The 25761-nt window shown below is 53.6% G+C and overlaps 2 protein-coding genes and 1 long non-coding RNA gene across 3 annotated transcripts; 1 reads left to right on the top strand and 2 right to left on the bottom strand.

The window, feature by feature from the left end:
• The first annotated feature begins 3770 nt into the window (after positions 1 to 3770).
• On the top strand, positions 3771 to 7612 carry GDF15 (growth differentiation factor 15). Its single transcript, XM_082381379.1, has 2 exons — positions 3771 to 5392; positions 6700 to 7612. Exons 1-2 carry the CDS (start codon positions 5113 to 5115, stop codon positions 7341 to 7343), a joined length of 924 nt encoding a protein of 307 aa, XP_082237505.1. The 5' UTR covers positions 3771 to 5112; the 3' UTR covers positions 7344 to 7612.
• A 113-nt stretch (positions 7613 to 7725) lies between these two features.
• LRRC25 (leucine rich repeat containing 25) lies at positions 7726 to 15871 on the bottom strand. Its single transcript, XM_082381377.1, has 4 exons — positions 14131 to 15871; positions 13748 to 13937; positions 12432 to 13231; positions 7726 to 10561 (listed from the first exon to the last, which is right to left on the bottom strand). The coding sequence occupies exons 3-4, from the start codon at positions 13220 to 13222 to the stop codon at positions 10423 to 10425; spliced, it is 930 nt and encodes a 309-aa protein (XP_082237503.1). The 5' UTR covers positions 13223 to 13231; positions 13748 to 13937; positions 14131 to 15871; the 3' UTR covers positions 7726 to 10422.
• A 3864-nt stretch (positions 15872 to 19735) lies between these two features.
• Positions 19736 to 24227, bottom strand: LOC309623161. Its single transcript, XR_014241271.1, has 2 exons — positions 23938 to 24227; positions 19736 to 20209 (listed from the first exon to the last, which is right to left on the bottom strand). It is a non-coding gene; the product is annotated as an uncharacterized lncRNA (long non-coding RNA).
• Positions 24228 to 25761: the final 1534 nt, after the last annotated feature.

The following is a 25761-nucleotide window of genomic DNA, read 5'->3' as shown; positions in this document are numbered from 1 at the left end:
TGGGGCATGAGTGAAATTGCATCTTGCCCTCCATCTCCTATTGCTGATGATCTTTCAGCTCTACCATCTCCCACCTCCTCTCCCTCTTCCAGTCAGTAACCCTTCTTTCCTGTTCACTCGATGCCAGCCCCTGTATGCCAGCTGTTGTACTGTACTACTGTACTTTTCAAGGTACTGTACTGTAAAATTTTATATGTTTTCTTTATTTTTTGTGTTTGTTTGTTTTGTATGTATTATTTGTGTGAAAAGTATTATAAACCTATTACAGTACAGTACTATATAGCCGACTGTGTTAGTTGGGTATGTAGGCTAACTTTGTTGGACTTACAAATTGGACTTATGAATGCGCTCTCAGAATGGAACTCGTTCGCACGTAGGGGACTTACTGCATACTGACAGGTGTCCTTAGAGAAGAGGAGGGATAGACAGAGAAGAGGAGAAGGCCATGGGAAATCAGAGGCAGAGACTGAAGTGATGCAGCCACAAGCCAAGGAACACCTGGGGCCACCAGAAGCTGGAAGAGGCAAGGAAGCATCCTCCCCTAGAGCCTTTGGAGGGAGCACAGCCCTGCCAACCTATGATTTCAAAGTTCTGGCTTCCAGAACTGTGAGAGAATAAATTTCTGTTGTTTTAAACTACCCAGTTTGTGGCAATTTATTACGGCAGCCACAGGAAACTAACATAGTGATACTGGGACTTGGTCCCAGAAAGCTCTGGTCTGGCAGTGCACAGAGCCGGACTCAGACCTTCCAGCCTTGTGTGGTCAAGATGAGGCCAGAGGGAGGCCCCTCAACCTGAGGGAACCTGGGCAGAGAACAAGGAAGTCTTATTGGAAGATGGGGCATCAAACTGGGGTTTAAGAGGTAAATAGGAGTTTGCTGGTAGGGGCCATTCTTTCTAAGTAAGATTGCCCAGACCTATCTGAGCTCAACTCTAGCTGAAGCTGAGACATTATTGGCCAATTACCCATAATACCAATAGTTATTAGTTCTTGGGATTGTAGCTCCAATCAAACTTCATCTACTCAGTGCTGCCCTATAAGAGGGTAATACTGAGAGACAGGCTGCACTGAGAAACTGAGGTTTGGAGAGATTAGTAATGCTTCCCAAATCTGCTTGGCATCTCAAGGACTAAGCCACGATTTGAACCCAGGCTGCCTGTGGACCCCCATCGATGACACAGGCACACGTTGGCCTGGAGGGACGTTCACAGCTACAGGAGAGCAGTTCTCCTTGTCCGTTGAACTCAGAGATTTTTAAATAACCTGCTTTTTCACCTCTTCTGGATCTCATGTCATGACTGTGTTTGCCTCACATAATGAGAAACCAACAACTGGGTTTGGGTTGTTTCTTGTGTGTCGTGTGTGTCTGATGAGGGTGCCTACGGCCAACAGAAGGTGGTGAGGAAAAATTCTAGGAGGTTAGGAGCTAAGCTAAGTGGAGGGAACAGCCTGACCCCCGGCCTCTGTGCTCTGTTTACCTCTGCCGTGGCGTGGCCTCTGGGACTCGTGGAAGCTGCCAGTGAGGAATGCAGGGTCCCGGCCGACTGAGCTCATCGCTGGCTGGCTGCCTGCAGCCTGCCCCACTGCTCCTCCCAGCTTGGCCATGGGACTGGCCATGAGGTCATCGGCTAGCAATGCTGTGAACGGGAGCCAGATCGGCCTGGCTGCCAGCATTCCAGAATTTGGTGAAGTGGAAACCACCATGGAGCTAATGTCACCATTTCCTGTCCCTAGGGACCACCCACGGGCTGTGTCCCCTTGAGAAGTTCCAGGAATAAAGGGAACTAATTACTGGTCCTGCTCGTAAAGTGACAGACACCCACTCATGAATCAGCAGCTCCACTCCTGGACATGCACAGTGGAATACTATACAGCAAGGAAAAAGAACAAGGCACACAATAGGTGAAGAACACAGCCATTCACAGCCATGGTGTTGAGTGAAAGTCGCCAGACAGAAAAGAGGATGCAATGGCTGGTTCTGTTTACATCAAGTTAGGAAATAGGCAAACTCATCCATGGTAACAGAGGTGGGCACAGCTGTTATCTGAAGGTAGGGAGAGTGATGGAGCTGGGAACGTTCTGGAACCTCATTTCGGGAGGTGGTTATGTGAAATGTCATCGAACTCAACACCTAAGATTAGGCCTTTTTGCTTTCTGTAAGTCATATCTTGATAAAAATTTAAAAATAAAAAGGCAGAGGGCTGTAGAAAACATTTTTGTGATGCCTCAAAAAGTTACACATAGAATGATCATATGATCCAGCAATTCCCCTTCTGGGTACAACCTCACAAGAATTGAAAACAGGTCCTCAAATCTTCATGTATGTGTTCAAGAAAGCACTACTCACAATAGTTCAAAAGGTGGAAACAACCCAATGACCATGAATGGATGAATGGATGAACGAAGTGTGGTGTCTTCATACGCTGGAATACTATTCAGTCATAAAAAAGAGAAAAGCACTGATACACACTTCAACATAGATGAACCCTGAAAACATGCTGAGTGAAAGAAGCCAGATCCAAAAGACCACATGCTGCATGATTCTGTTTATATATGTGATATTGTGACTTATAATAAGAAATATACATTTGGTCTTCCACCCCATTTCTGGCATAGAGCTCCTAAAACCCTTGGGATTTCCTGTGAAGAGAGAGATAAAGGTGTCTTTCGTTATGTTATAGAGGTGACTTTTGAAAAACAACTCAAGGATGGAGGCTGGTTGCTAGGAGCACAAACCATGCAATTAGAGGGCTGGAACATTCAGCCCCAACCTCCCCATACCCCCCAATTCCGGGGATGGAAGAGGGGTTGGAGCTAGAGTTCAATCACCAATGGCCAATGACTTAATCAACTGTGCCTATGTAATGAAGCTTGCATAAACCCCCAAAGGATGGGCTTTGGAGAGCGTCTGGGTTGATGAACATGCAGAGGTGCTGGGAGGGTGGTGCGCTGGAAGCAGACATGGAAAATCCATGCCCTTTTCACATACCTTGCCCTATGCATCTCTTCCATCTGGCTGTTGATCCGTTTCCTTTAGTTTTTTTAAATATAAATTTATTTATTTATTTTTGGCTGCGTTGGGTCTTCGTTGCTGCACGTGGGCTTTCTCTAGTTGCGGTGAGCGGGGGCTACTCTTCGTTGCGGTGCACGGGCTTCTCATTGTGGTGGCTTCTCTTGTTGCGGAGCATGGGCTCTAGGTGCGCAGGCTTCAGTAGTTGTGGCGCATGGGCTTAGTTGCTCCGCGGCATGTGGGATCTTCCTGGACCAGGGCTCAAACCCGTGTCCCCTGCATTGGCAGGCGGATTCTTAACCACTGCGCCACCAGGGAAGTCCTGTTCACTTTAAAAGTTGAATTTTCTGTTAATTTCCTGGGGAGGCTCATACCTGGGAGGCATGAGAAGCTGTCCCATGACAGCTTTCCAAGAGAGGTAAGGAGGTGAGTGGTGATGGCTTCCGAGAAACTCCTCTCAGGCCTCCAAACTCTGGGTTCCCAGGGGACCCAGGCATTCTGACAAGACTCACATGAGGTCTGCGTGGCCTGTGTGGACACGTGCAAGATCCCATGGTGGGATCGTCCCCTACAACTCTACCCACCTTACTTGCCCCTCAAAGTCTTGGTTTCCTTATCCTTAGAATGGAAATGAGTCCCATGGAAAGAAGAGGACTGGTCCAGCCTCCCAACCAGCTGCAGTCAGATGGACATGATGGTGACGTGAGCAGAGAGACGTCTCTACTAAGCACCTGCTGAGTTCCCGGGGCGTCACATGGAGAGCCTCAGCCCTCCACCCCAATAGCTGGGCGATAATCCCACTGCACAGAAGCTGAGGCTGAGACCCAATGGAGCCAGAGGCTTGGTGGGGCTTACACAGCTGAAGGTGGGGAGGGCCTGGACTCCATTTCTCCAGTAGGAGCCTTGCTGTGTGACACCCCCCCTTGTATCTGTTGCCTGCACACACCCCGTCACACTTTACACACCCCCACGATCTGCTTTGCACAGCAGCCCACCCTCTCTGAGGCCAGGAAGCTGGGAGTAGGCACAGGGATGGATGCCTGGGGCCAGGAGTCCTGAGCAGTAGAGCAAGGGCTGGGTACCCCAGGAGAAAGGATGTTCCTGGGGCAGCCTCTACTCCTCTATCCTCTGGGGGCTGGACCTGATACCAGCCTTCACTGCCCCAGGCCCCAGCACCCCAATTCTCTGCCACCTCTTCTTCAGGCCCAGCCAAAGGATGGGGGCCCAGAGTAGCTTCATCCCTGCCCAAGCCTTCAAGAAGCCCCCAGTCTGGGGGCAGACAGAGCCAAGCACACACACTCCCAGCGCTGTGGGGTCAGGGCTGGGCTGGAGGAAGGGATGGGGTTGGAAGCACCCTGCTGAGCCTGGAAAGGAAATGTCAGAGAAGGCTTCCTGGAGGAGGGGCTTTCTGAGTAGGGTTTTGAGGAATGGTTAGGAGTTCCCCAGCTGAAGATGAGTAACTGCAAAAACACCCAGTTTATCAAGCACCTGCTATGTGCCTGGTTCTGTCCTTTACACCTCATTTGACCTTCTCTCCAGTGAAAGTCTCAATCCTTCCTTATTTTCCAGATGAAGAAATAGAGGTGTGATGGAGAGGAATGATTTGCCTCAGGTTGCACTATCTGGCTCTTTCTGGCCCTTTTTTTCCTCTGCTTCCTTTGTTTTTCACTATCTTCAGCCTTTGACCCTAAGCAAAGAGGGGAGAGCGGGAATCTCATCAGGGAAGAAAGCCACCTCACCTCTTAAGCTCCTGCTGTGGAGTTTAGCACATAGTAATAAATCTTTTTTGAGAAAATTATTCTTCCCTCCAGTCCACCAAGCTGGGATGATGTCCCCACTTCACAGAAGAAGATACTGAGGCTCGGAGAGGCTCCTGAAGGGGGTTCCCCAGCATATCTAGGAGCACCCCCCCTCACCCATCAAAAAGCACTGCCCCCTGAAAAGCAGCCGAAGACCCCGCCCAGTTGTGGTCCCTGGAGTGTTTACTCTGCACCCACGGTGGGCGGGACCAGGCAGGCGGGGGCGGACAAAGTCCGGGGACTATAAAGGCTAGTCCAGCAGCGTCCGGTCAGTCACAGCTTAGAGCTTAACTAACACAGTCATGCCAGGGCAGCGACCGACACCACCACACCGCTCTCCGATGCTGCTGATGCTGCTGATGTTCTCCTGGCTGCCGTCGGGAGGCGCCCTATCTCTGGCCCAGGAGCACCTCTCCGCTTTCCCGGGACCCTCAAACGTGCACTCCAGTCCTGATGTCTCCAGATTCCGGGAGTTGCGGAAACGCTACGAAGATTTGCTGACCCGGCTTCGAGCGAACCAGACCCGGGAAGACTCGAACCCGGACCTCATTCCCCCTGAAGTCCGGATAGTCACTCCAAAGCGTGAGTAAAATCTCGGAGACCCCACCCTGGGCAGCTCCCATCATTTAACCAGTGGTTCTTAGACATAGAGGCCTAGACCTTCCGCCGAGCCTCAGTTTCCCCATCCGTGAACCCGGCAAGAAAGTCACCCCTCGAGGCTGATGGGGGAACTAAAGGCTGGGTTTGCATCAGGACCAGGCGAGGCTTAGCCAACCTGAGATGTTACAACACCTCCCCGGGTGGCAGATGGGGAAACTAAGGCCACAGAATCCAGAGACTCTACTGAAGACTCAAAGAGCCTGGAGAACCCAGAGACAAGGTCGGGCGAGGGGACGTGGTCCCTGCCCTTGGATGTGAGGAAAGGGTTGGAGGGGGGTTTCCAGTGGGAAGGATCCAGGGGTCCGGCGGAAGGGAGGGGCGGGGGAGGGGACAGAGCGGTGCGCAGAGATGCGCAGAACCTGCTTGGGCTGGTTCCGAATCTGATGCAATCGGCGCGCCGAGGCACCGCTAAAGTTGCACGTGACTGGTGCCTTAGGGAGGGAGTGGAGTATTTTCACGCCCTCCACCTAGCCTCCAGCGGGCGGAGGGGGTGCAAGGAGATGTGGGCTGCGCTAGGAACTGGGAGGAGTTGAGGGGAGGGTGTCAGGCCAGAAGGGAGAGCTCTTACCCCGCCCTAATCCCACTTGTGCTGTGGGACTCCAGGAAAACTTCTTTCTCTCTGAGCCTATAGACTGGGTTGCGAGCCCTCAAACCTCAGTCTCCCCAGTATCCCCAACATATGTACCAGCCTGGAGGTCTGAGAATCCTGGGGAGCCAGACACCCTTCATTTCTCAGATATGGAGGAAACCAGAGAGTTGAAAACACAGTAGCTCGTTGCTGTGTCCCCAGCCCCGGGCACTTAGTAGAACTTCAGTAAAAATGATTTTGGCAGCCAGAAGGAGGCAGAGCCAGCATTGGAATCTCAGTCTCTCTAAAAGATCAGATATACATTCATTCTTGCAAGTATTAACTAAGCACCTACTATGTGCCAGGCACAGTGGTGACGAAGCAGACAGAAATCCCCGCTGAGATTCTGGTGGGGGAGGCAAATAATAGACAACCAAATAAAATAGGTCGGTGCCAATTTTAGGCAGGCTGGAGTGGTATGTAACCAGCCATGTTGAGATTCAGGGGAGGAGTGTGGCCGGTAGAGGAAGTAGCTTGTGCAAAGGCCCTGAGGTAGGATCCAGCTTGGGGTGTTGGAGAAAATGGGCACACACACACCACCACCACCCCGCGCCCGGCACACAGTAGGCCCGTGAGTGACGGGTTTTCCTCTCTCCCATAGTGCGACTTGGGCCAGGTGGCCACCTGCACCTGCGCATCCCCCGGGTCGGCTTAACTGAGGGGCTCCCTGCAGCCTCCCGCCTGCATAGGGCCCTTCTCCGGCTGTCCCCGAAGGCGCGGAGCTCGTGGGATGTGACGCGGCCACTACAGCGTCAGCTCAGCCTCGGAAGCTCCCGGGCTCCCGCAATACGCCTGCGACCGTTGCGGCGAACGGACCAGTTGCTGGAGGCGTTGTCTTCTGCACAGCCCCAGCTTGAGCTGCACTGGCGGACAAGCGCCACCAGGGGGCGACGCCACGCGCATGCTCGCACCCGGGACGGTTGCCCGCTCGGGGAGGGGCGCTGCTGTCGCCTGCAGAGCCTGCGCGCGTCGCTTGAGGACCTGGGCTGGGCTGACTGGGTGCTGGCGCCACGCGAGCTGGACGTGCGCATGTGCATCGGCGCGTGCCCGAGCCACTTCCGATCGGCTAACACGCACGCGCAGATGCAAGCGCGCCTGCATGGCCTGAACCCTGATGCTGCGCCTGCCCCATGCTGCGTGCCAGCCAGCTACGATCCGGTGGTGCTCATGCACCAAGACAGCGACGGCCGCGTGTCACTCACGCCCTTCGACGACCTCGTGGCCAAGGACTGCCACTGCGTGTGAGCGGCCCTGGTCCTTCACTTATGGCACAAATGCAATGGAAATGACTTCAGTTGTCCTTGTCTGTCTAATGGGCTCGTGGAACCTGAAATACCCGATTCCTAACCATTGCTGTCTGCTCCCTCCTGGCCCAAACCTATGTATTTATGTATGTATTTATTATTAATTTATTGGGGTGATCTGCCTGGGTACTGGAGGGCTGGGGAGGGGTGGTCTGACAGGGTGTTGTTTATGGAAAACTCTGGTAATAAAAATGAAGCTGTCTGACCTGACCCCTGTGGTGTCCAGGATGGAGCTGGTGACCTTGGGAAGAGCCCACCCCCGCTGGCCTCAGTTCCCTCAGGGGAGCTGATATGAGATGATTGGAACAGTCCGGGGGATGGGTGGCAGGACGTTCTTGGGGATGCCAAGAAATTGGACGGTGGTCATGATGCCAATGGTCCTCAAGTGCAGCCGGAGACATCCCTCTCTCTGTTTCTGTGCTTCTCTACCTCCCTATTCCTCTGCTTTGGTTTCTGAGACCCTTTTGGGTCTCAGTCTCCCTCCATCTCTTCTGATCTCTCAGTACTCCTGTTTCTGTAATTATCTGGCCCTGTCTCTATCACTATCCTGCTCTCTCTCCCTCCATGGGGGTCACCTTTCCAAACACAGGCAGCCCAGAGTCAAGTGCATTGTGTGTGAATCTGCCCCCGACCTGGAAGAGTCCCATTACCTCTCCTGTTTGTGGCACCTCCCTTCGTTTTAATGATGCCTCTATCCTTTCATATAAAAAGAGCAGGGAGAGGGACTTCCTGGTGGCACAGTGGTTAAGAATCCACCTGCCAAAGCAGGGGACGTGGGTTCGAGCCCTGGTCTGGGAAGATCCCACGTGCCATGGAGCAACTAAGTCCATGCGCCACAACTACTGAGCCCGCAGGCCACAACTACTGAAGCCTGCATGCCTAGAGCCTATGCTCTGCAACAAAGGAATCCACCGCAATGAGGAGCCTGAGCACCGCAACGAAGAGTAGCCCCCGCTCGCCACAACTAGAGAAAAGCCCGTGCGCAGCAACGCAGCCAAAAAGAAATTAACTAATTAAAAAAAAAAAAGAGCAGGGAGAAGTAAGTTGTGAAGAACGTTTTCATGCACACCACGTCTCCCAGGTTATATCTTTTCCTACTTAGGATCTTGGAATTGCTGAGATGTACTAAGCCCAGCCCCTTCCCCACACCCACTTGCCTGTTCACCCTGAGGAACTGTCATGGGAGTCTGGAGGACAGAGCACCCAGCTTCAGCAGTGAGTGAGATGTGTCCCCTGTGAACCCCACCATCCAGAGGCAGATCTGAATGACTGCAGGTGCCCCTGAATGTACTCAGTGAGTACCCACTTTGTGCCAGGCCATGGCTGGGCACTGAGGACACGAAGGAACAACGCAGGCAAAAACCACTCCATTCAAGCTCAGTTGAGTGCAGGGACAAATGAGTATAAGATAGATCATAAGTGGCTGATTGTAGTAAGAATCGTGCAAAGAGGTCAACCCAGGCAATGCATTAGTGAGCAGAGGAAGACAGATTTTTGGCAGCAGGAGTGGGGGCTCGAGTAGTGCCTAGGGCAGGGATGCAGGGATGCAAGGAAGCTGAAGACCCTCATAGGTTGCCTCTCCCACCCTGGGTCACTCCCAGGTGTTGGGGAAGCCAAGGGAGCCTCAAAATTAAACTCAATGTCAGGATCACCCAAAGGTAGCAGCTGCCATACTGAGTCTCTCCCCAAACATCAACTGTTGCCTTTGCCGGACACTGCTGCCCGTGTGCCTTTTCACACCTCCAGGCTGGTCCCCCTGCCCACTGTGCCTTGTCCTTTCTACTTCTCGAACACCTATGCATCCTTCAAAACCCACTTCAGATTCCCCTCTTACATACAGCCCTTTTTAAACTCCTTCATTCATCTCCCTCTGGGGACCGTCGTTCCATCTCTCCTTCTGGCCCAGGCTTGACCTCCCAGGACTGGGGGTGTCTGTGTCCAGCTCTGTCTCCCCTAGTTTGGGGGCTTGGCAGGAGTCGGGCTGGGAGCAGCTGACAGGAAACCCAGCTGAGGCATGAGCTTGAACAAACTCTTGAAATACACTGAGCTCTGGGAGTGGTGAACTCTGCCTGAGGAGGAACCAGGGAAGGGTTCTCGGAGTGGCATTGGCATTGCACCTGGGCCTTGAAGGATGAGTTAAGGTATCTCAGGATATTAGAGCTAAAACAGCCTTAGAGGTCAATTTTAATCACCTTGTTTTACAGATGGGGGAACTGAAGCCCAGAGGGTTAATGGCAGAGTCAGGAAGTGGACCCATGCCTCCTGATGCCCAGACCAGAGTTCTGCATCTGTATTCAGATGCTTAAGAGTGAGAAAACGTGGAAGGGGATGGCAATTTGGGCAAAAGGAAAGGCATGGGTAAATGGCATGAGAAAATGAAAGCTTCAGGAGGGAGGTGAGCTTGATGGGGAGGAGGCCCAGACCAGAAAGGCAGAGGAATGGGAGAGGGCAGTGGGTTGGGCAGGGCTGGGTCACGCAGGTCTCAACCACCAGGCTGAGAATCTGGGGGCAGTGGGGAGCCATAGAGTGTGCGTGAGCAGGGGAGGGGCGCAGTCCCATTCATGAGTTATAAGGATCCCTTTGAGGCTAGTGTGGGCTGCCCTGGGGGGCCAAGTCTGGATACCAGGCACCTGAGAAGGGGGCCTGAGAGTGACAGAGGGGAGAGACTGGGGGTTGGGAGCAATTTGGGAGTCCCAGAGCTCTTGTCTTGGGAGCCCAGCAGCTTCATCTGTCCCGCAGAATTTATTGGGCAATACTTGCACACCAACAGGAGGGTGACGACAGAGTTCACACGTTGACCCTCCCATCCCTGTGTCGGGGTCTCTCCTTCTCCACTTCTAGCAGCCGAGTGGCCTGAGGAGCAGAGTGGTCTAGAGAGGGGGCTGCAGAGCCTCCCTGGGGCCTCAAGGATGATCCTCCCCTGGTCCCATTCCTCAGATGGGAAGACTGAGGCCAGGGAAGATCCAGGGTGCCCAAAGTCACCTGGAAGGGGGTAGGCTGGAGTTTGAGATGTTGAAGGCTCAGCGTCCAGGGATCACATACTCCTCTTCATCCAGTGGGGCCTGGCCCAGCGACTGCAAGTTGCAGTAGACAGGCTGGGAATCATGGTGGAGGCTCTTATAGTTCATGTAGAAGTCGCTGTCCTCTGAAGGGTGAGGCCTGTGGGCACAGACAGATGGGAGGGCAGGTAGGATTCAGGGAGCAGGCACATCAGCTTTGAGAGGCAAAGTAGTTCAGGGCAATTGAGTCCACTCCTAATATTTACATATGAGAAAAGTGAGTCATGGGGCAGTGTTCTCCCAGCCTGGCCCAACTTTCTGTGAGGAAAGCAAGTAAGGTGCAGTGATTCAGGGAAGATTCTGTGGATTCAGCATTGTAACACTGTGGTCCAAGGACCTTGAGTCATTGTAGGGTTTTTTCCTTCCTTAAAGTTGAGATGGTTGCCCATTTTTTACATTAAATTCTAGATTTTGTTTTCCTCTTAAAAAACTGGAAGCTCTAGTCACACCAGCCACATGAACACAAGTGGCTGGAGCTGAACCAGTGCCCCTTCAGATGGGAAATGTTTTCACCAGGTCCCCAGAAGCAACTGAATTTGTGGTCTTGATACAAAAATAAATCTCTGAGCCTCAGTTTCCCCATCCACAAAATGGATCAGGGAGGAGGTAGCTTCTTAGGAATGTCTTGCTATGGTGGGCAAGACACCCAGAGAAGAACTTTCCTGCCTCCAGAACATCCTAACACCCCCACCCCCGCTCCTCTTGTAAAAAAGGCCACTTTGGGTAAGTGGTGTCTATCAGTCATTTGTACTTTAGTATAAATTACTCCAAATACATAAATGGTTGTATGGGGATGGAAGTCAGGGTTTGTTTCTTGCTTCTGCTTCTGACCTTGGGCATGTCATTCCCCTGCCTTCCAGAACCTCCATTTCTTTCTTTCTTTCTTTCTTTTTCTTTTTTCAGCCACACCGCACGACTCGTGGGACCTTAGTTCCCCTACCAGGGATTGAACCCGCGCCCTCACCAGTGAAAGCACAGCGTCCTAACCACTGGACCACCAGGGAATTTCCAGAACCTCCATTTCTGCAACTGTAAAATGTAGGTTGGGATTGACACATCCAATTCTAAACTGTTTTTAGAGGAGACTGGTCCTGAGGTCTTGGTGACAGCGAGGCAGAGGCAAGCATCAGAACACAAGCTGCCTTAGTGAGTGTGGTGCCTTCAACTCCTTACCTCAGCCCACTTCTGCTTTTGAGCCATATTTGCATCTGCTTTGCATATTCTCTTATTTCTCACCAACAGCCTCCCACAGGCCTCCCCACCTTTTGGATTCTGCTGCCCCAAAACCCAGCCATGACCCTCTTCCCTTCCTGCTTGGATCCTCCCAGCCCCCTCCAACTTCAGCCCTGATGTCTTGCCTTCTCAAAACACATCCACAGCAGATTCTCTGTTCTCTCCCACCTCCAGGCTTTTGCCCTTCCTTGTGCCTGCCCCCCTGAAATCCCCTCCACTCCCTCATCCAACCTGGAAAAGTTGAACCCATCTATCTAAGCCCAGGCAACTTTGGAGGCAGGGCTTTGTGGGGTAGAGAGAGACACAGATGGCTTTCTTAGCATCTCCTATGTGTCAGAAGGAGACCGGAGTGCTGTCCCATTTTACGGAGACCGAAACAGAAGTTCAGAGACAGCCCTGGGTCACACGACATCTGAGCCCAGGCCGCTGACCGCTACGGCAGAGCCCCGACTCTGCCTTGAACACCTGCCTCCTCTCTCCCAATCCTTGGCAGCCAGAAGCTGGGTTTGCAGGTCGTGAGAGGGACGCTTGTCTCATACACAAGAACTCAATTCTTATCCCAACTCCATGAGGTGGAGGGCTGTTACCGTCCCCATTTTATCGGTGAAGAAACAGTGACCCAGAGAGGTGGAAACTACTTGCCCAAGATCACACAGCCTGTAAGAGGCAGAGCTGGGAATTGAACCCTGGCCATCTGGCTCCAGAGTCTTGCAGGCAGATGTGTGTGGGTCACTCACCTGTGTTCAGCCCACTGGTACCTGGCAGCTGGTTGGCCCACAAACATGTTCTCATAGTCAGAAGTGGAAGATCCGGGCCGGGTGGCTGCTGGGAGCTTAGGGCTGAGGCCCCGGCTACTGTACCGTGGCTGCTGGCCCGAGCCAGACCTGGGACCATTCTGAGCAGCCCACGTTTTGCTCATGCCCCGGCTACTGCCTACCCGATGTCTACAGAGTCTCCACGCCAGCGCTGGGCCAGCAATGGCAAGCACGAGCAACAGGCTTCCACTGGCCACCAGCGCTCCTATGGTTGTCATGGTCAGGCGAGGGGCGCAGCCCACTTCCAAGAAGGCAGAGACGTTGTGCCAGGCACTGGTGGACACATCCAGGCACCGCAGAGGCAGTGAGCCAGAGCAGTTGTCTCGCCGGACTTTGTGCCAGGGTAATAGGACACAGCTGCAGTCAGCCCTCAGGTCAAGGTCACAGCGTTCGGCCAGTGCCCTACCCACGGGGTCCAGGGGGTTGTTGGTCACATCCAGGACCTGCAGCTTTCCCAGGTGAGCAAAAAAAAGCGGTGGGAGCTCTTGAAGGCCATTCCCAGACAGGTCGAGAAGAAGCACACTGCTGGCCTGCAGAGACTGGTTCTGAGGCAGCAGGCTCAGGCTTTGGCCACTGAAGTTCAGGCATGTGTCCGTGAACTCCCTGGTCCAGTCCACATCCCCCGAGGACACGGGGCACGACAATTCCTGGCTGCCTGGATGCAGCAGCAGCAGCAGCGGCAACAACAGCACCCATACCAGGGCGGCCCCCATGCAGGCAACCTAGGCAGAGACACCAGAATCCGAGCCCCAACCTCAGTCTGGGGTCACCCTCCCCCTCGCCACCTATGTTTGTTATATATTTTCTTAATAGCTGAGAGCAGCTCAGGCCACTTCTGAAGTGTTAAAACTTAGCCCTTCCGCTGGTGGCTCCTCTTTGATTGGCTCTGGCCCCCTGCCTCAGTCTCCCCTTCCGGGGAATGGGTACCTAACCCGGATGCCTCAGGGACTTGGAAGGCGAGGAGGAGACCTGACCCAGACAGCCCCTTCCCCTTCTCTCAGATCAGCCCCTTCGGGCTAAGTTGCCCAATTTCCCCGAACATTTCGGGAGCCCTCTTTGGCCAAGTCGGGACTATATGCAAATGAGCCGTTGCCCCGGAAACGACCCCGCCCCTCTGCCTTTCTTTTCCGAACTGCAGGCTGTTGGGTCTTGGGCTGGCGGTGGGGGTGGGGGGGCTGCTGACGGGGTCCCACCAGCTCTGGTTTGCACAGACCCAAGTTCTAGTGTCTCCGTCCTACCTTTCTGGTCCCCCTGCCACGCCTTGGCCTCGGTCGTGCTAGAAGTCTCCGGCGCGGAGGGGCTGCGTCCTGGCTCACCTGGACGCGGGGGTCAGAGGGTCTGACCCTCCGCGGATCCGGATCCACTGTGGTGCCTGGCGCTCTTCAGGCTCTGTAGCCAGCGACTCAGGGGAAGAGGAACTGGTGTCCGCTGAAGTGCAGAGGGGAAGAATGAAGAAGACACAGAGACCCTCCCCCCCGCCGCCCCCCCGTCACCGCCGAAAGGCCTCAAGGACCAGGATTCTTAGGGGAAGGGCAGGGGCAGCCTGCTTCCTTCTTGCTGGAACCCAATGACTACATGTCCCCCAATAACACCCCAACAAACTGCTACCTCATCAACTCACTTCCTGGTCTCAGCTCAGTTGACTCCCAACCCATGCATTCATTTATTTGTTCAACAAACATCATCCATGCTGAGCCCCCAAGAGACTTCAGCCCTGTCCAGTTTCTTCAGGAGCAACCAGTCTCGGAAAAAGACAGAACAGGACACAGGCACCCCGAGTCTGATGGAGTCAGGTCAAGTCCAGAGTGAGGGACAGGGTACCAGAAGCTTTCCTGGAGAGGAGACATTAGAATTGGGGCTTCAACACATGAGTAGGAGTTTGCCAAGGATTCCTTGGCAAACTGCCTTTGACTTTCCAAGCTCCTAGCCTCTCCCACAAGCTCAGAGCTCTCCTCACGTACAAACTATGCCTCTATGCTGCAGGGGGATGTGAGGAGGGCTCCCTGGGGGAGGGGATGTTGAGTCTGGGGCTTGGAGGATGAGTTGCAGTGGCAGGCAGAAACGAATCCATTGCAGATTCCAGGCAGAAGGCACAGCAGGAGTAAAGGTCCTGCAGCTTGAGAAAGCATGGCCGGCTGGGACAGCATAGTTAGGAGTGGAGTGGCTGGAGGGGACAGACTAAATGGAGGAACTGGTGACATGGGCAGGGTGGGGAGGCAGCACAGGCCTCCAAAGCCAGGCGGAGGAGTGGGGCTTTATTCCCAGGGCCATGCAGGTGTGTGAGCAGGGGAGGGGCACTGTGTCAAAAGATTCTTCTGGAGTGAGTCTGGGGTCTGGAGGTGGGAAACCTTTTGAGGAGCCCAGAGTCCCAGAGGGAGAGGGGGAGCTGAGTCAGACCTGAGGGATAGTGACACAAGAGAGATTGAGGAGGGAATGGGTACAGGTAGGCTGGCAGAGAGTCTCAGCCTCACTGGGGTCCGGGCTTCAGGCAGATCAGGTTCAAATCCTTTCCAGCCCCTGGCTCACTGCTTGACCTTAACTGTTCTGTACCTCAGTTTCCACATCTGTAAAATGGGATAAATGTCAAGAGTCTTTCCTGGACTCTGGGAGGCTGGAGTCTACTCCCCCATGCTTTCCCCTCTCCTCAGACTCTGCCCCTTTTCCATCTCCAAACTCAGACAAATGGTCAAAGGTCTTGAACTGAGACTTTGGGGAAGGGCTGCAATTTGTTCTTCAACAACCCAAAGATACTCACTCCTAGTAAAAAACAGCAGATCACAGCAACTCTGAGATACTGTTTGATTCCATCTATCAGCTGGGCAAAAATTCAAAAGTGTGATGACACCCTGTGCTGGCCAGGCTGTGGGGAAACAGGCAACCCCACACATTGCTGGGGGAGCATCTGTAGTGCAGCCCGATGGAAGGCATCCTGTCATGGGAATTATGAATGCACATGCCCACTGATCCAGCATCCCAATCCTGGGACTCCTGAATATTTTCATGTTTACAAAATGACAGGGGCAGGAACTGATGAGTGGATAAACTAAATGTGGTCCATCCATACAGTGAATATTATTTGGCCATAAAAAGGAATGAAGCTCTGATACACACTACATGTGGATGAACCTCAAAAACATTATGCTGGGGCTTCCCTGGTGGTGCGGTGGTTGAAAGTCTGCCTGCCGGTGCAGGGGACACGGGTTCAAGCCCTGGTCTGGGAGGATCCCACATGCCGCGGAGCAAATGGGCCCGTGAGCCACAGCTACTGAGCCTGCGCGTCTGGAGCCTGTGCTCTGCAACAAGAGGCCGCGACAGTGGGAGGCCCGCGCACCACGATGAAGAGTGGCCCCCACTTGCCGCAACTAGAGAAAGCCCTGTCACAGAAACGAAGACCCAACACACCCAAAAATTAATTAATTAATTAATTAATTTAAAAAAAACAAAGAACAAAACATTATGCTGAGTGAACAAAGCCAGACACAAAAGACTACATAGTGTATCATTTCATTAATATAAAGCGTCCAGAACAGGCAAATCCACAGAGACAGATAGTAGATTAGTGATTGTCAGGGGCTGGGGAGGGGGATATGGAGAGTGACTGCTAATGGGACGGGGTTTCCTTTTGGGGTAATAAAAATGTTCTGGAACTAGATAGGGATGATGGTTGCACACACTGCGAATGTACTAAAAATCACTGAATTGTTCACTTTAAAATGGCTAAAGTGGTAAATTTTGTGTTAAGTGTACTTTGCACAATTAAAAAGAAAAAAGGCATCTGAAACTTACAAGATATTGTAAATCAACTATACTTCAATAAAAAAATTTTTTTTTAAGGCAAAAAGATGACAGAGCTACAGGATGATTCATTGCAGCATTGTTTGTTTTATGAAAACAAAAATTGGAAACCACCTAAGGGATTGGTTAGATCGATAACAGTTCACCTATCCTGGGAGGTGCTACAGAGTCATGAAAAAGAAATTATAGACCTCTATGAAACAGTAAGGAAAAACTCATTCATTTCCTCCACAAACCATTATTAAGCTCCTACTGTGTGACAGGCACTGGTCTAGGAGCTGCAGATACAGCCATGAACAAAACAGACAAACTCCCAATCCCCGTGGAGTTCTTGTAGCAGTCGGGGAGGCTGGCAACATGCGGAATCTATCAAGAAAATATGGGACTTCCCTGGTGGCGCAGTGGTTAAGAATCCGCCTGCCAATGCAGGGTACACAGGTTCGATCCCTGGTCTGGGAAGATCCCACATGCCGCGGAGCAACTAAGCCCATGCATCACAACTACTGAGCCTGCGCTCGAGAGCCCGCGAGCCGCAACTACTGAGCCCGCATGCCACAGCTACTGAAGCCTGTGCACCTAGAGCCCCTGCTCTGCAACAAGAGAAGCCACCGCAATGAGAAGCCTGTGCACCGCAATGAAGAGTAGCCCCTCTCGCCGCAACTAGAGAAAGCCCGCGCGCAGCAACGAAGACCCAACGCCGCCAAAAATTAATTAATTAATTAATTTAAAAATATGTAACAGGTGGCAGAGAAAGTAAAGTTGGGAAGCAAGCAGGGAGGGTGGCAACTTTTTAATGGGATGATCAAAGGAGGGTTTATTGCAAAGGATAAGGGGGCTTATTGAGTAAGGAGGTGTGGGAAGGGCATGCAGGGAGTAGAACAGCCTGTGTAAAGGCCCTGGGGCGAGAGTGGGCCTGGGTGAGAGCAGATGTCTTCAAATGAATATGTTAACTGGAGGGGAAAAAAAAGCAGCTTCCTACAGAAACTTTTTTAAAAAATTTATTTATTTTTGACTGCGTTGGGTCTTCGTTGCTGCGTACTGGCTTTCTCAAGTTGCGGTGAGCAGGGGCTACTTCTCGTTGCGGTGCGTGGACTTCTCTTGTTGCAGAGCACTGGCTCTAGGTGCACGGGCTTCAGTAGTTGTGGCACACAGACTTACTTGTTCCATGGTATGTGGGATCTTCCCAGACCAGGGCTCGAACCCGTGTCCCCTGCGTTGGCAGGTGGATTCTTAACCACTGCGCCACCAGGGAAGCCCCCTTATAGACACTTTTGATGAAACAGGAAAAACAAATACCCTGGGGTTACCTCTTAGTGGCAGATGGATGGGAGGGAGAAGTTCCCCATGTATGTTTTTATCTTTTTTCCTTTAGAATCCTATCATATCATGTGAATACAAATCACAGTCAACACGTTCAATCCAAACATTGAAATCAGCCAACAAGCACACACAAGAACTCAGGCTTTTAGGATGAGAGGGACAGAGGGGCGCCAGCTGGCGGGCCTGGGTGTGGGTGGATTCCAACACTGAGGCCTCTTAGAATAGGAGGAAATGAGGAAATTAAGTGAAGGAAATGAGGAACTAAAGGGCCAGACACTCAGGCTTGGGGTGGGCTGTGTGGGCGTGGGACAGGCTGGCTTGGGGCCTGAGACAGTGGGTTCTGGAGGTGGGTCTGGGGGAGCCTGGGGCCTGGGCCTTCCTGCTGCAGCCCCGGCAGGCCATGGCTAGGCTGTGGGAAGAGGGGCTACACTGGCCCTCAACCTGGCTGAGAGGAACCAGAAGCTTCCAGAGGGCTCATCTTCATACTCCCCCTGCTGCCCATATGAGTCCCAGGCAGGGCCAACCTGTCAGCACAGAGACCTCTGTAGAGCCTCAGAGACACCTAGAGATCTTCAGAAACCCCAGAGAAACCCAGAAAAACTCAGACATCCCCAAGACCCCAGCGATACCTAGAAGAAATTCAGAGACCACTCCCAAAGACAAAGACAGAGATGCAGGGAGTACCCTGGGGTAACCCAGCCTCAGGGCCACCAACTTGTGGTCCCACAATTTTGCCACATTTGCCCAACACCCTCTGATCCCCTGTACGCACTCTGTGCTGGGTGAGGCCTCGGTGTGTCCCCAGGAGCCCCTAGTCTGGGGAGCTGGAGAGGGGCCAAGGGCTTCCCCTCCCCACATCCACCTCCAGTCCTGTCCCGAGGCTCTCACACTTATCTGGAATCAACCCCTCTCCACCTCCGAGCTTCCCCAGAGCGAGGTCTCTAAATCTCCGGCCTCAGCCCCTTCCTGCCGTCTCCATTCTCCCTGTGACAACCTTTGAACTACCGACACCCGCATCCCCTGGCCCTGGTCTAGCTACTCTTTGAGTCCAGTCTCACCTGAGGGAGGGTGGAGGGCAGGTTGCTAGGCAGCCCAAGCCACAGTAGAAGCCCTTTACAAGGCCTGGGAACCTTGAGGCGTCTGAGGAGCTCTGGAGCTGGCTGGTCAGGACCACAGGCAGTTATGATGCCCAAGGGCTGGGTTAAGGTGGCCAAGTCAACTTAGGGGCAAACCTGGAATGTGAGCAGACTCCAGCAACTGCAGACCTCCATGCGTTAATTCAGCAAACAGTGCACTGAGCCACATCATTGCTGTGTGACCTGGGGCCAGTACCTTAAACTCTCTGTTCCTCCACGTCTTCCTTTGTAATTTTTAAAATAAATTTATTTATTTATGTATGTATTTATTTTTGGCTGCGATTGGCGGGTTTTCTCTAGTTGTGGCGAGTGGAGGCTACTCTTCCTTGTGGTGGCATGGGCTTCTCATTGTGGTGGCTTCTCTTGTTGCCGAGCATGGGCTCTAGGTGCCCGGGCTTCAGTAATTGTGGCCCGCAGGCTCCATAGTTGTGGCTCGCGGACTCTAGAGCACAGGCTCAGTAGTTGTGGCTCACGGGCTTAGTTGCTCCGCAGCATGTGGGATCTTCCTGGACCAGGGCTCAAACCCATGTCCCCTGCATTGGCAGGTGGATTCTTAACCACTGCGCCACCAGGGAAGCCCCAATTTTTTTTTTTAAGTTTTTTTTTTGTTGATGTGGACAATTTTTAAAGTCTTTATTGAATTTGTTACAATATTGCTTCTGTTTTATGTTTTGGTTTTTTGGCTGAGAGGCATGTGGGATCTTAGCTCTCCCGCCAGGGATCGAACCCTCACCCCCTGCATTGGAAGGCGAAGTCTTAACCACTGGATCACCAGGGACATCCCTCTGCTTCCTCCTTTGTAAAACGAGGACAGTAAAAACCACCGTGCAAGGTGGCCGTGAAGGGCTGGGAGACGGATGTGAACGTTAGCATGTGCCTGGTACCAGGCCGTGTGTGACTAATACACCAGCTGCGTGTCCCAAGGGTGGGGGAGGTGTAAATGGTCCATCATGCACAAAAATCGAATTCAGAAGGTAAAGCTTGATTTTTAATGTAATGGAAAGACCTTATTTGAGGTCACATGGCTTCGTTGGTTATAGTAAAATTTTAGAAGCCAAAGAATGCCTTTAGGAGAGGGGTGGGCAAACACAATGTGGCACCAGGGCAGCTGCGGTCGGCAAGCACCCTCCACCTGCGAGACCGGCATTTCTTTGCTGAGGCTGCTCTGGTCACAGGAGGCCACGTTGTTGGCCCACACGGCTCTCCTGGGAGCAGCCCTGACCACAGACGGAAGGAGAGTTGATGAGAAACGCTTCGGCTTCCTCCTCCCTCCTCCCTCGGGTAGGACGTCTCTGAGGCAATTGCTCTTGGCGGCCTTCTTGAGGGCCCACTGGGAACCCAGCCTTGTGGAGCCTGCTCGTTGGCGCCCCCTGCAGGTCCCCGTCTCTCTTCTCACCCGGACCAGGGCTTCCTCCCAAATAATTACTGTCTTGAATTCCGATCTCCGGTCTACTTCCAGGGGGCCCCAAATTAAGATAGGTGGAGGAATATAAAGAAACATTATAAGCCGTCAGATTTTTTAAACATTTTAAGTAATTATAAATAGCAGCAGCCAAGCACTGGCTATTTAAGTAGCATTCAGCGATGTCATCTTCACTATAGCTTCTTGAGCTAGGAACTGTCATTACCCCCCATTTCACAGACGGGGAAACTGAGCCACAGTGTGTTTGAGTAGCTTGCCCAAGGCTCTACAGTAACCGAGGGTGAGCCCTCAAACCATGTGGTTAACCATTAGGCTACACTGTGCTCAGACAAGATTCATTTGTCTGCATCTACGTAGAAGCATGTGCAGAGCCATTGCACGGCACACGATGACAATCTGCCGCTCCTGGATGCGCAGGTTTAGACTTGACTTCATGGTAGTGGCTGCCTGGGGGGGGGTGGGGCTAAGAAGGTTATTTAGCTTATTTGCTAGGTTTTATTTAATTTATTTTTTACTTTTGGTAAGATTTCCTTCCTTCCAGAAATATTTACTGAGCACCTACCAGATGCAGCAAAACTCTCACCCTTAGAAAGGTGAATTGGGGGAGGGGTGGGAGGTTGGGGGAGATCCGATGAACCGTAAATTAGCAAATTTAAAGGAGGTTAGGAAATAATAGGGCTGGGGAGAGGAAAAGTTAAAAAGAATTTGGGGGATTTGGAGAGAAAAACAGGGCGGTTTGCAGTTTTGAAGAGGGTTCGTCAAAGAAAACCTCTCGAGGGGAAAAAAAAAAAAAGAAAACAGACAAAAAATGAAAAAAAGATGTGCAGGTAAGAGCTCAAAATGAGAACACTTTGGGGGGGGATGGGAGAACTGGGTGATTTTTCTTCTTTTTTGCCATGAAATAATTCAGTACATAAATATGTAAATATATGTTTGGAAGCCTACTTGGGGGCATGGACAAGGTCAACAGAGGTGTACCAGATTCCAAGCCTGAAACTTGGGGTCTCAAGAGCCACTCCAAAGGCGTGCTAAGGCGGGGCTCGCTGGGACCCTCCGGAGTTGTACTTGCGAGTCTCTGCTGCCCTCGTGTGGCCAGGCTCGGGATTGCAGGTTCTGGTGGCTTTGGCAGAGGCAGAGAATTGGTCCCTCCCACTTCTGACTCCCAAACTCCATCCCGACCAACACGGGGAGGATGGGGGGAGTTCAAGACGGTCTGTGTCGCTCTCAGGCTGAGACTCCTGAAGGAGGGCACTGGAGGCCTCAGACCTCAGAACAGAGGGGACGTTGGTAATTTTTAACTCATTCGGTCGGCAACAGGTATTTATCAAGCGCCTGTGTGCCAAGACTTGTAAGTGCTAGGGACACAGCACTGAACAAAATAATCGAATTCCCTGCCCTCACAGAACTCATGGGTTACCGGGGACATTGGCAATCAACGTGCAAAAATAAGATTTGCGGGAAAACCCAACAGGGCAATGTGATCCAGATGGTTGGAGGGCCTCTCTGAGGCCTGAAGGACAAAGGGAGGCGGGCTATGGGGAAGGGCTGGGGAAGGGTGTCCGAGGCCGGGAGGACAGCCTGTGCAGAGGCTTTGGGGTGGGAATGAGCTGGGTGCAGGCAACAGGATCATGGACAAAAGTGCCCAGTTTCTGGTGCTTAGTGAGCACCCACTCCCCACTGCTGGTATTCAGCAGAGGAACCCCTCCACCAAAAGGGAAGAAAAGACCCCTCCCCCTGTACCGGGGATCTTAGGACTTTAGGTTGCCATGGAAACTCCACCACAGGAAGAGAGGCGGAGCTCCAGAGAGAGGTGGTGAGGGAGGGGCGTTGCCAGGGCACGCCAAAGTGGGACCCGGTGCCTCCACTCTCTAATGTGTGTCCTCGGGCGAGTGGCTCCCCGGCTTTGAGCCTCAGATTTATCTGCAGAACTTTCTCTGTAGCTGCTATAGGTTTCTCCCTCCCCCATTTCTCCCTTCCCTGCTCTTCCACAAAATGCCTCCAATCTCCCAGAGTATCCCAGACCCAGACAGGGAGCTGGGGGCACTCCAGTGAGCGGGGTGCTGCCTCTGGGTCGCCCATGTATCTCCCTTCATTCAAGCTTCATTCATTCAGGCTTCTCTGCGCCTCAGTTTCCCCATTCTGTAACATGGGGAGAAAAAAATGCTGCCTCTCTCAGGAGGCTGCTGGGAGGATTTTAAGGGATGATCAGAGCTGGGCGTACCAATTCCTACTGATTAGTTTGACTCTGGAAAGTGCAGGGCGGAGGGGCGGAGTCTTGATTTGTGAGCTGTGGAGCCACGGAAGGTGCTGGAAGCCTGGCAGTGTACTGGCTCAGGCTGAGCTTCGCGGAGGATGAATGGGGGAGTGAGCTGTAGGTTCGACTGCGGCTCCTCCACTCAGTCCTCCTGTGTCCCCTCTCTCGCCTGAGTTCCTCAAGACCCTGAGAGCCTAGGGGCTGAGGTTCAAGGCCACACAGCTGGACCGACAGCGCCAGGGTTCAAACCCAGGTCCAGATCCTCCATGCGGGGAGTTCCGCCTCCAGGTGATCAGCCTTGGGGTATAACCCCCATTTCGCAAACCCGAGACTACAAGGGTTTGCTGGCTGTCCAAAGAGTCCAGCCTGTCTTAATGACCCTCCGCCCTGTGTCCCTCCACAACCCCCTCCCCCCGTACTTGCTCCTCCCACCAGGTCTAGGCTGGAACCCGCAGCCCAGCCCGCGCCGGTGCTCACCAGCTGCTGTGGCTTCTTCCCTCCCGGTGTTGTTTGGGTTTTAATTTTTGTGTTGCAGTTAGAAAATTACCCATAATTACAGCTTCTGAAAGGAAACGTCTCACGGCGCAGACCCTGCTCCCAGCTGTGGCCGCCTCCCACGCACGGCTGAGGAGGGGCTGCAGGGGTCTCCAGCCTGGATCCTAGCCCCTCCCCGAATCCCTCCGTCCCCCCTCCCCATTAACGGGCAGCTTCCACCTCCTGTGGAGAGGAAAAACCATCATCGGGAAAACCCAAACTAGCCTTCCCAACGACTCAAGCAACATATTCATGGACCCCTACCGCTGTGTCTGCAGGGAGAGCAGATCCAGAGGGAGGCGGAGGCTGCCAACAGATGACTTAGGCATTATTTTATCGTAACAGTGACAAGTCCAACCAAGGCTAGTGCAGAACCAGTAATCTGGAGGAGATGGCCACGGAAGGCAAGGAGTTAGGGGGAGGGAGAGATGGAGGAGAAGGAGAAGTGGAGGAGGAGGGAGGAGAAGGGAAAAGAGGGAGAGGAGGAGAAAGAGAAGGGCGAGTGGGGGAGAAGAAGGAATAATGCGGCCAAAGGTCGAAGGAGGCCAGAACGGGCCAGGCCAAGAGCCAGAGAAAAGAGCGCTCCAGGCGGCAGGAACGGCCAGTGCAAAGGCCGAGAGGTGGGTCTGAAGAATGGAAGGGTTGGAAGGGAGTAAGTGAGGGGAGGGATGGCTCCTCCTCCAGGCAATCCCCCTGCCCTACAAGCAGAGCCGACTTCGGGCTCTCCCAGGCACCGACTCCGACCTTAAGGGGCTGGGGTTTGGGGGCGTCGGTGGTCCCAAGAGTCAGAGACCCAGCTCAGGGCTGCAGTCCCCGGCAGCCACACGGGGCGACCGGGAGCCGGCAAAGGAGCAGCAGGTCTGGGGCCCAGCCTTAACCCTTAGCGCTCCTTGCTTACCGTCCCCCGCCCCCACACCGGCTCCTAAATCAATTCCCGGGCCTGCCAGGTCCTCCTGGGCCTCTTACCGGGTCAACCTCCCTGCCTCCTCCACGCCATCCCGATCTACCTGGCAGCCCCATGGAGCTTCTTAAAATCCTGACGCAGATCCCGCCCCTCGCGGCTACACACCTTCCTGTGGCTCCCTATTCCTTTTAAAACAAAGCCCAACCCGTCCCCGCCAGGAATGGCCCGACCCGTTTCCTCCTTTCCCCCCCCCCCCCCGCCCTCCTCGCTTTGCCTCCAACACTTTAACCGTGTGCCCACCTCAGGGCCTTTGCACTTGCCGTGACTGCAATCTGAACATTCTTCTTCCAGATCTTTCGGATCCACCCCCTCCCCTTATTTAAAAAAAAAAAAAAAATATATACATATATATATATATATATATATATATATATATATATATATATATATATATATGTTTTGGCAAGGCGTGCGTTCTGGTTGCTTGTGCACGCGGCTCAGCTCCCCGGACGCCGCATGGGGGCCAGAGCTTGCTCTTCTCCGACTTTTCCGCCGGCGCCGAGGCAGTGTTTTGGAGATCCGTCCTTGTTGCCATGAGAACCGCGCTAGTCTCTCCCGCCGGCCGCGCCTCCCCCTCCGCAGCTAGCCCCGCCACGGGCGCCTCCGCCTCCCAGCCTCCCTCCCTCCGCCTTCCGCCCCTGCGGTCGCCCCGTCCTCTTCACCGGGGTCCCCTCCCTCTGCCCATCACGTGGCACTCCCTGAAATTATCCTACTGTTCGCCAGCTTTTGACTGTACGCCTTTCCCATTAGACCCTCTGCTCCACAAGCAGTAGCAACGTGTCCCGACTGGGTCCACAGAGCCCGGCACACAGGAGGCACTCAATAAATGTTTGTGGGGAGGATGAAGACTCACATCGACTCAAGGAACCGGAGCTCAGAGAGGGCCATGGACCCGCCCAGGGCACACAGAATCCTGGGGAGCAACAGAGTATTAGGAGATAAATGGGGGCGCCTGGGGTGGTGGTGGGAGAGTCCGTGGGAATCACAGCTGTCACCAATACACTGTGTGGTTTGGGTGAGTCACACCCTCTCTGTGCCTGGCCTGGAGTAGTTTTTGGAGAGCGGTGATGGGAACGGGTATTACGATGAGGGTGTCCTTGACGCCCACGTTCACCGGTGGCCCCCGGGGCATTGGGCAGTCCCCATCTCGACGTCCGACTGAAGCTGGCCTGCCGCGGCCCCATTAGTGCGCAGCGCGGGCCCCTCCTCCGCGCCGGCCCGGGGCCCGGGAGGTCCGCGGGAGAGGAAGTTGGGGGAGGGGACGACCGGCTGGACAGGAAGTGGGAAGGGTTGGCGTGTCCCCCCCTCCCCCCGGCCGTGGCCCCTCGGGATGGAGGCGGGGCTGGGGCCGGCCTGGCCCTTCCCTTCCTCTTCGCCTGCCTGGAACCGCAGCGGTTCAAGACTTCCCGCCCGGCAGAAGACCTGGGGGTGGGGGGCCGTTGGGGGACTTCTAAGAGGGAGGCATAACGGGGGGTCGGCCGGCAGCGGGAGGGGCACTCCGATCAACACACAACACACGACACAGGAAATGTGAGCGCACAACCACACAACACACGTCCCAGGGGGCCAGCAATCCACCCATTCGGGGAGGCACACACACTAGTGCACAAAACCTGACGCGGCGTCACTCGGCCCCGCACGGCCGCCGCGGACACATAACCACCGTCGCAGAGCCAGGGACAGTTGCCCAGACAGCGACTGGGTGCCTGCCAACCCCCCACGCACAACGACGCACACGTGCACTCACACAGGAACCGCGTGTTTACACACACACTTGTGATCGTAAAAAGAAAAAAAAAAACCTATGGCAAACATTCACAGAAGCA

Source organism: Balaenoptera borealis (assembly GCF_965194805.1).
Source record: "Balaenoptera borealis genome assembly, chromosome: 2".
Classification (NCBI taxonomy): Eukaryota; Metazoa; Chordata; class Mammalia; order Artiodactyla; family Balaenopteridae; genus Balaenoptera; species Balaenoptera borealis.
Note: the sequence above shows the minus strand (reverse complement) of the source record. Positions and strands in the feature narration are given on the sequence as shown.

Bases quoted from the DNA above. Each gene is read 5' to 3' on its own strand.
- GDF15 (XM_082381379.1), top strand. From the start codon at position 5,113: ATGCCAGGGCAGCGACCGACACCACCACACCGCTCTCCGATGCTGCTG. The intron at 5,393-6,699 runs GTGAGTAAAATC...TCTCTCCCATAG, and splicing joins CCGGATAGTCACTCCAAAGC to TGCGACTTGGGCCAGGTGGC.
- LRRC25 (XM_082381377.1), bottom strand. From the start codon at position 13,222: ATGGGGGCCGCCCTGGTATGGGTGCTGTTGTTGCCGCTGCTGCTGCTG. The intron at 10,562-12,431 runs GTGAGTGACCCA...CTGTGCCCACAG, and splicing joins TACCAGTGGGCTGAACACAG to GCCTCACCCTTCAGAGGACA.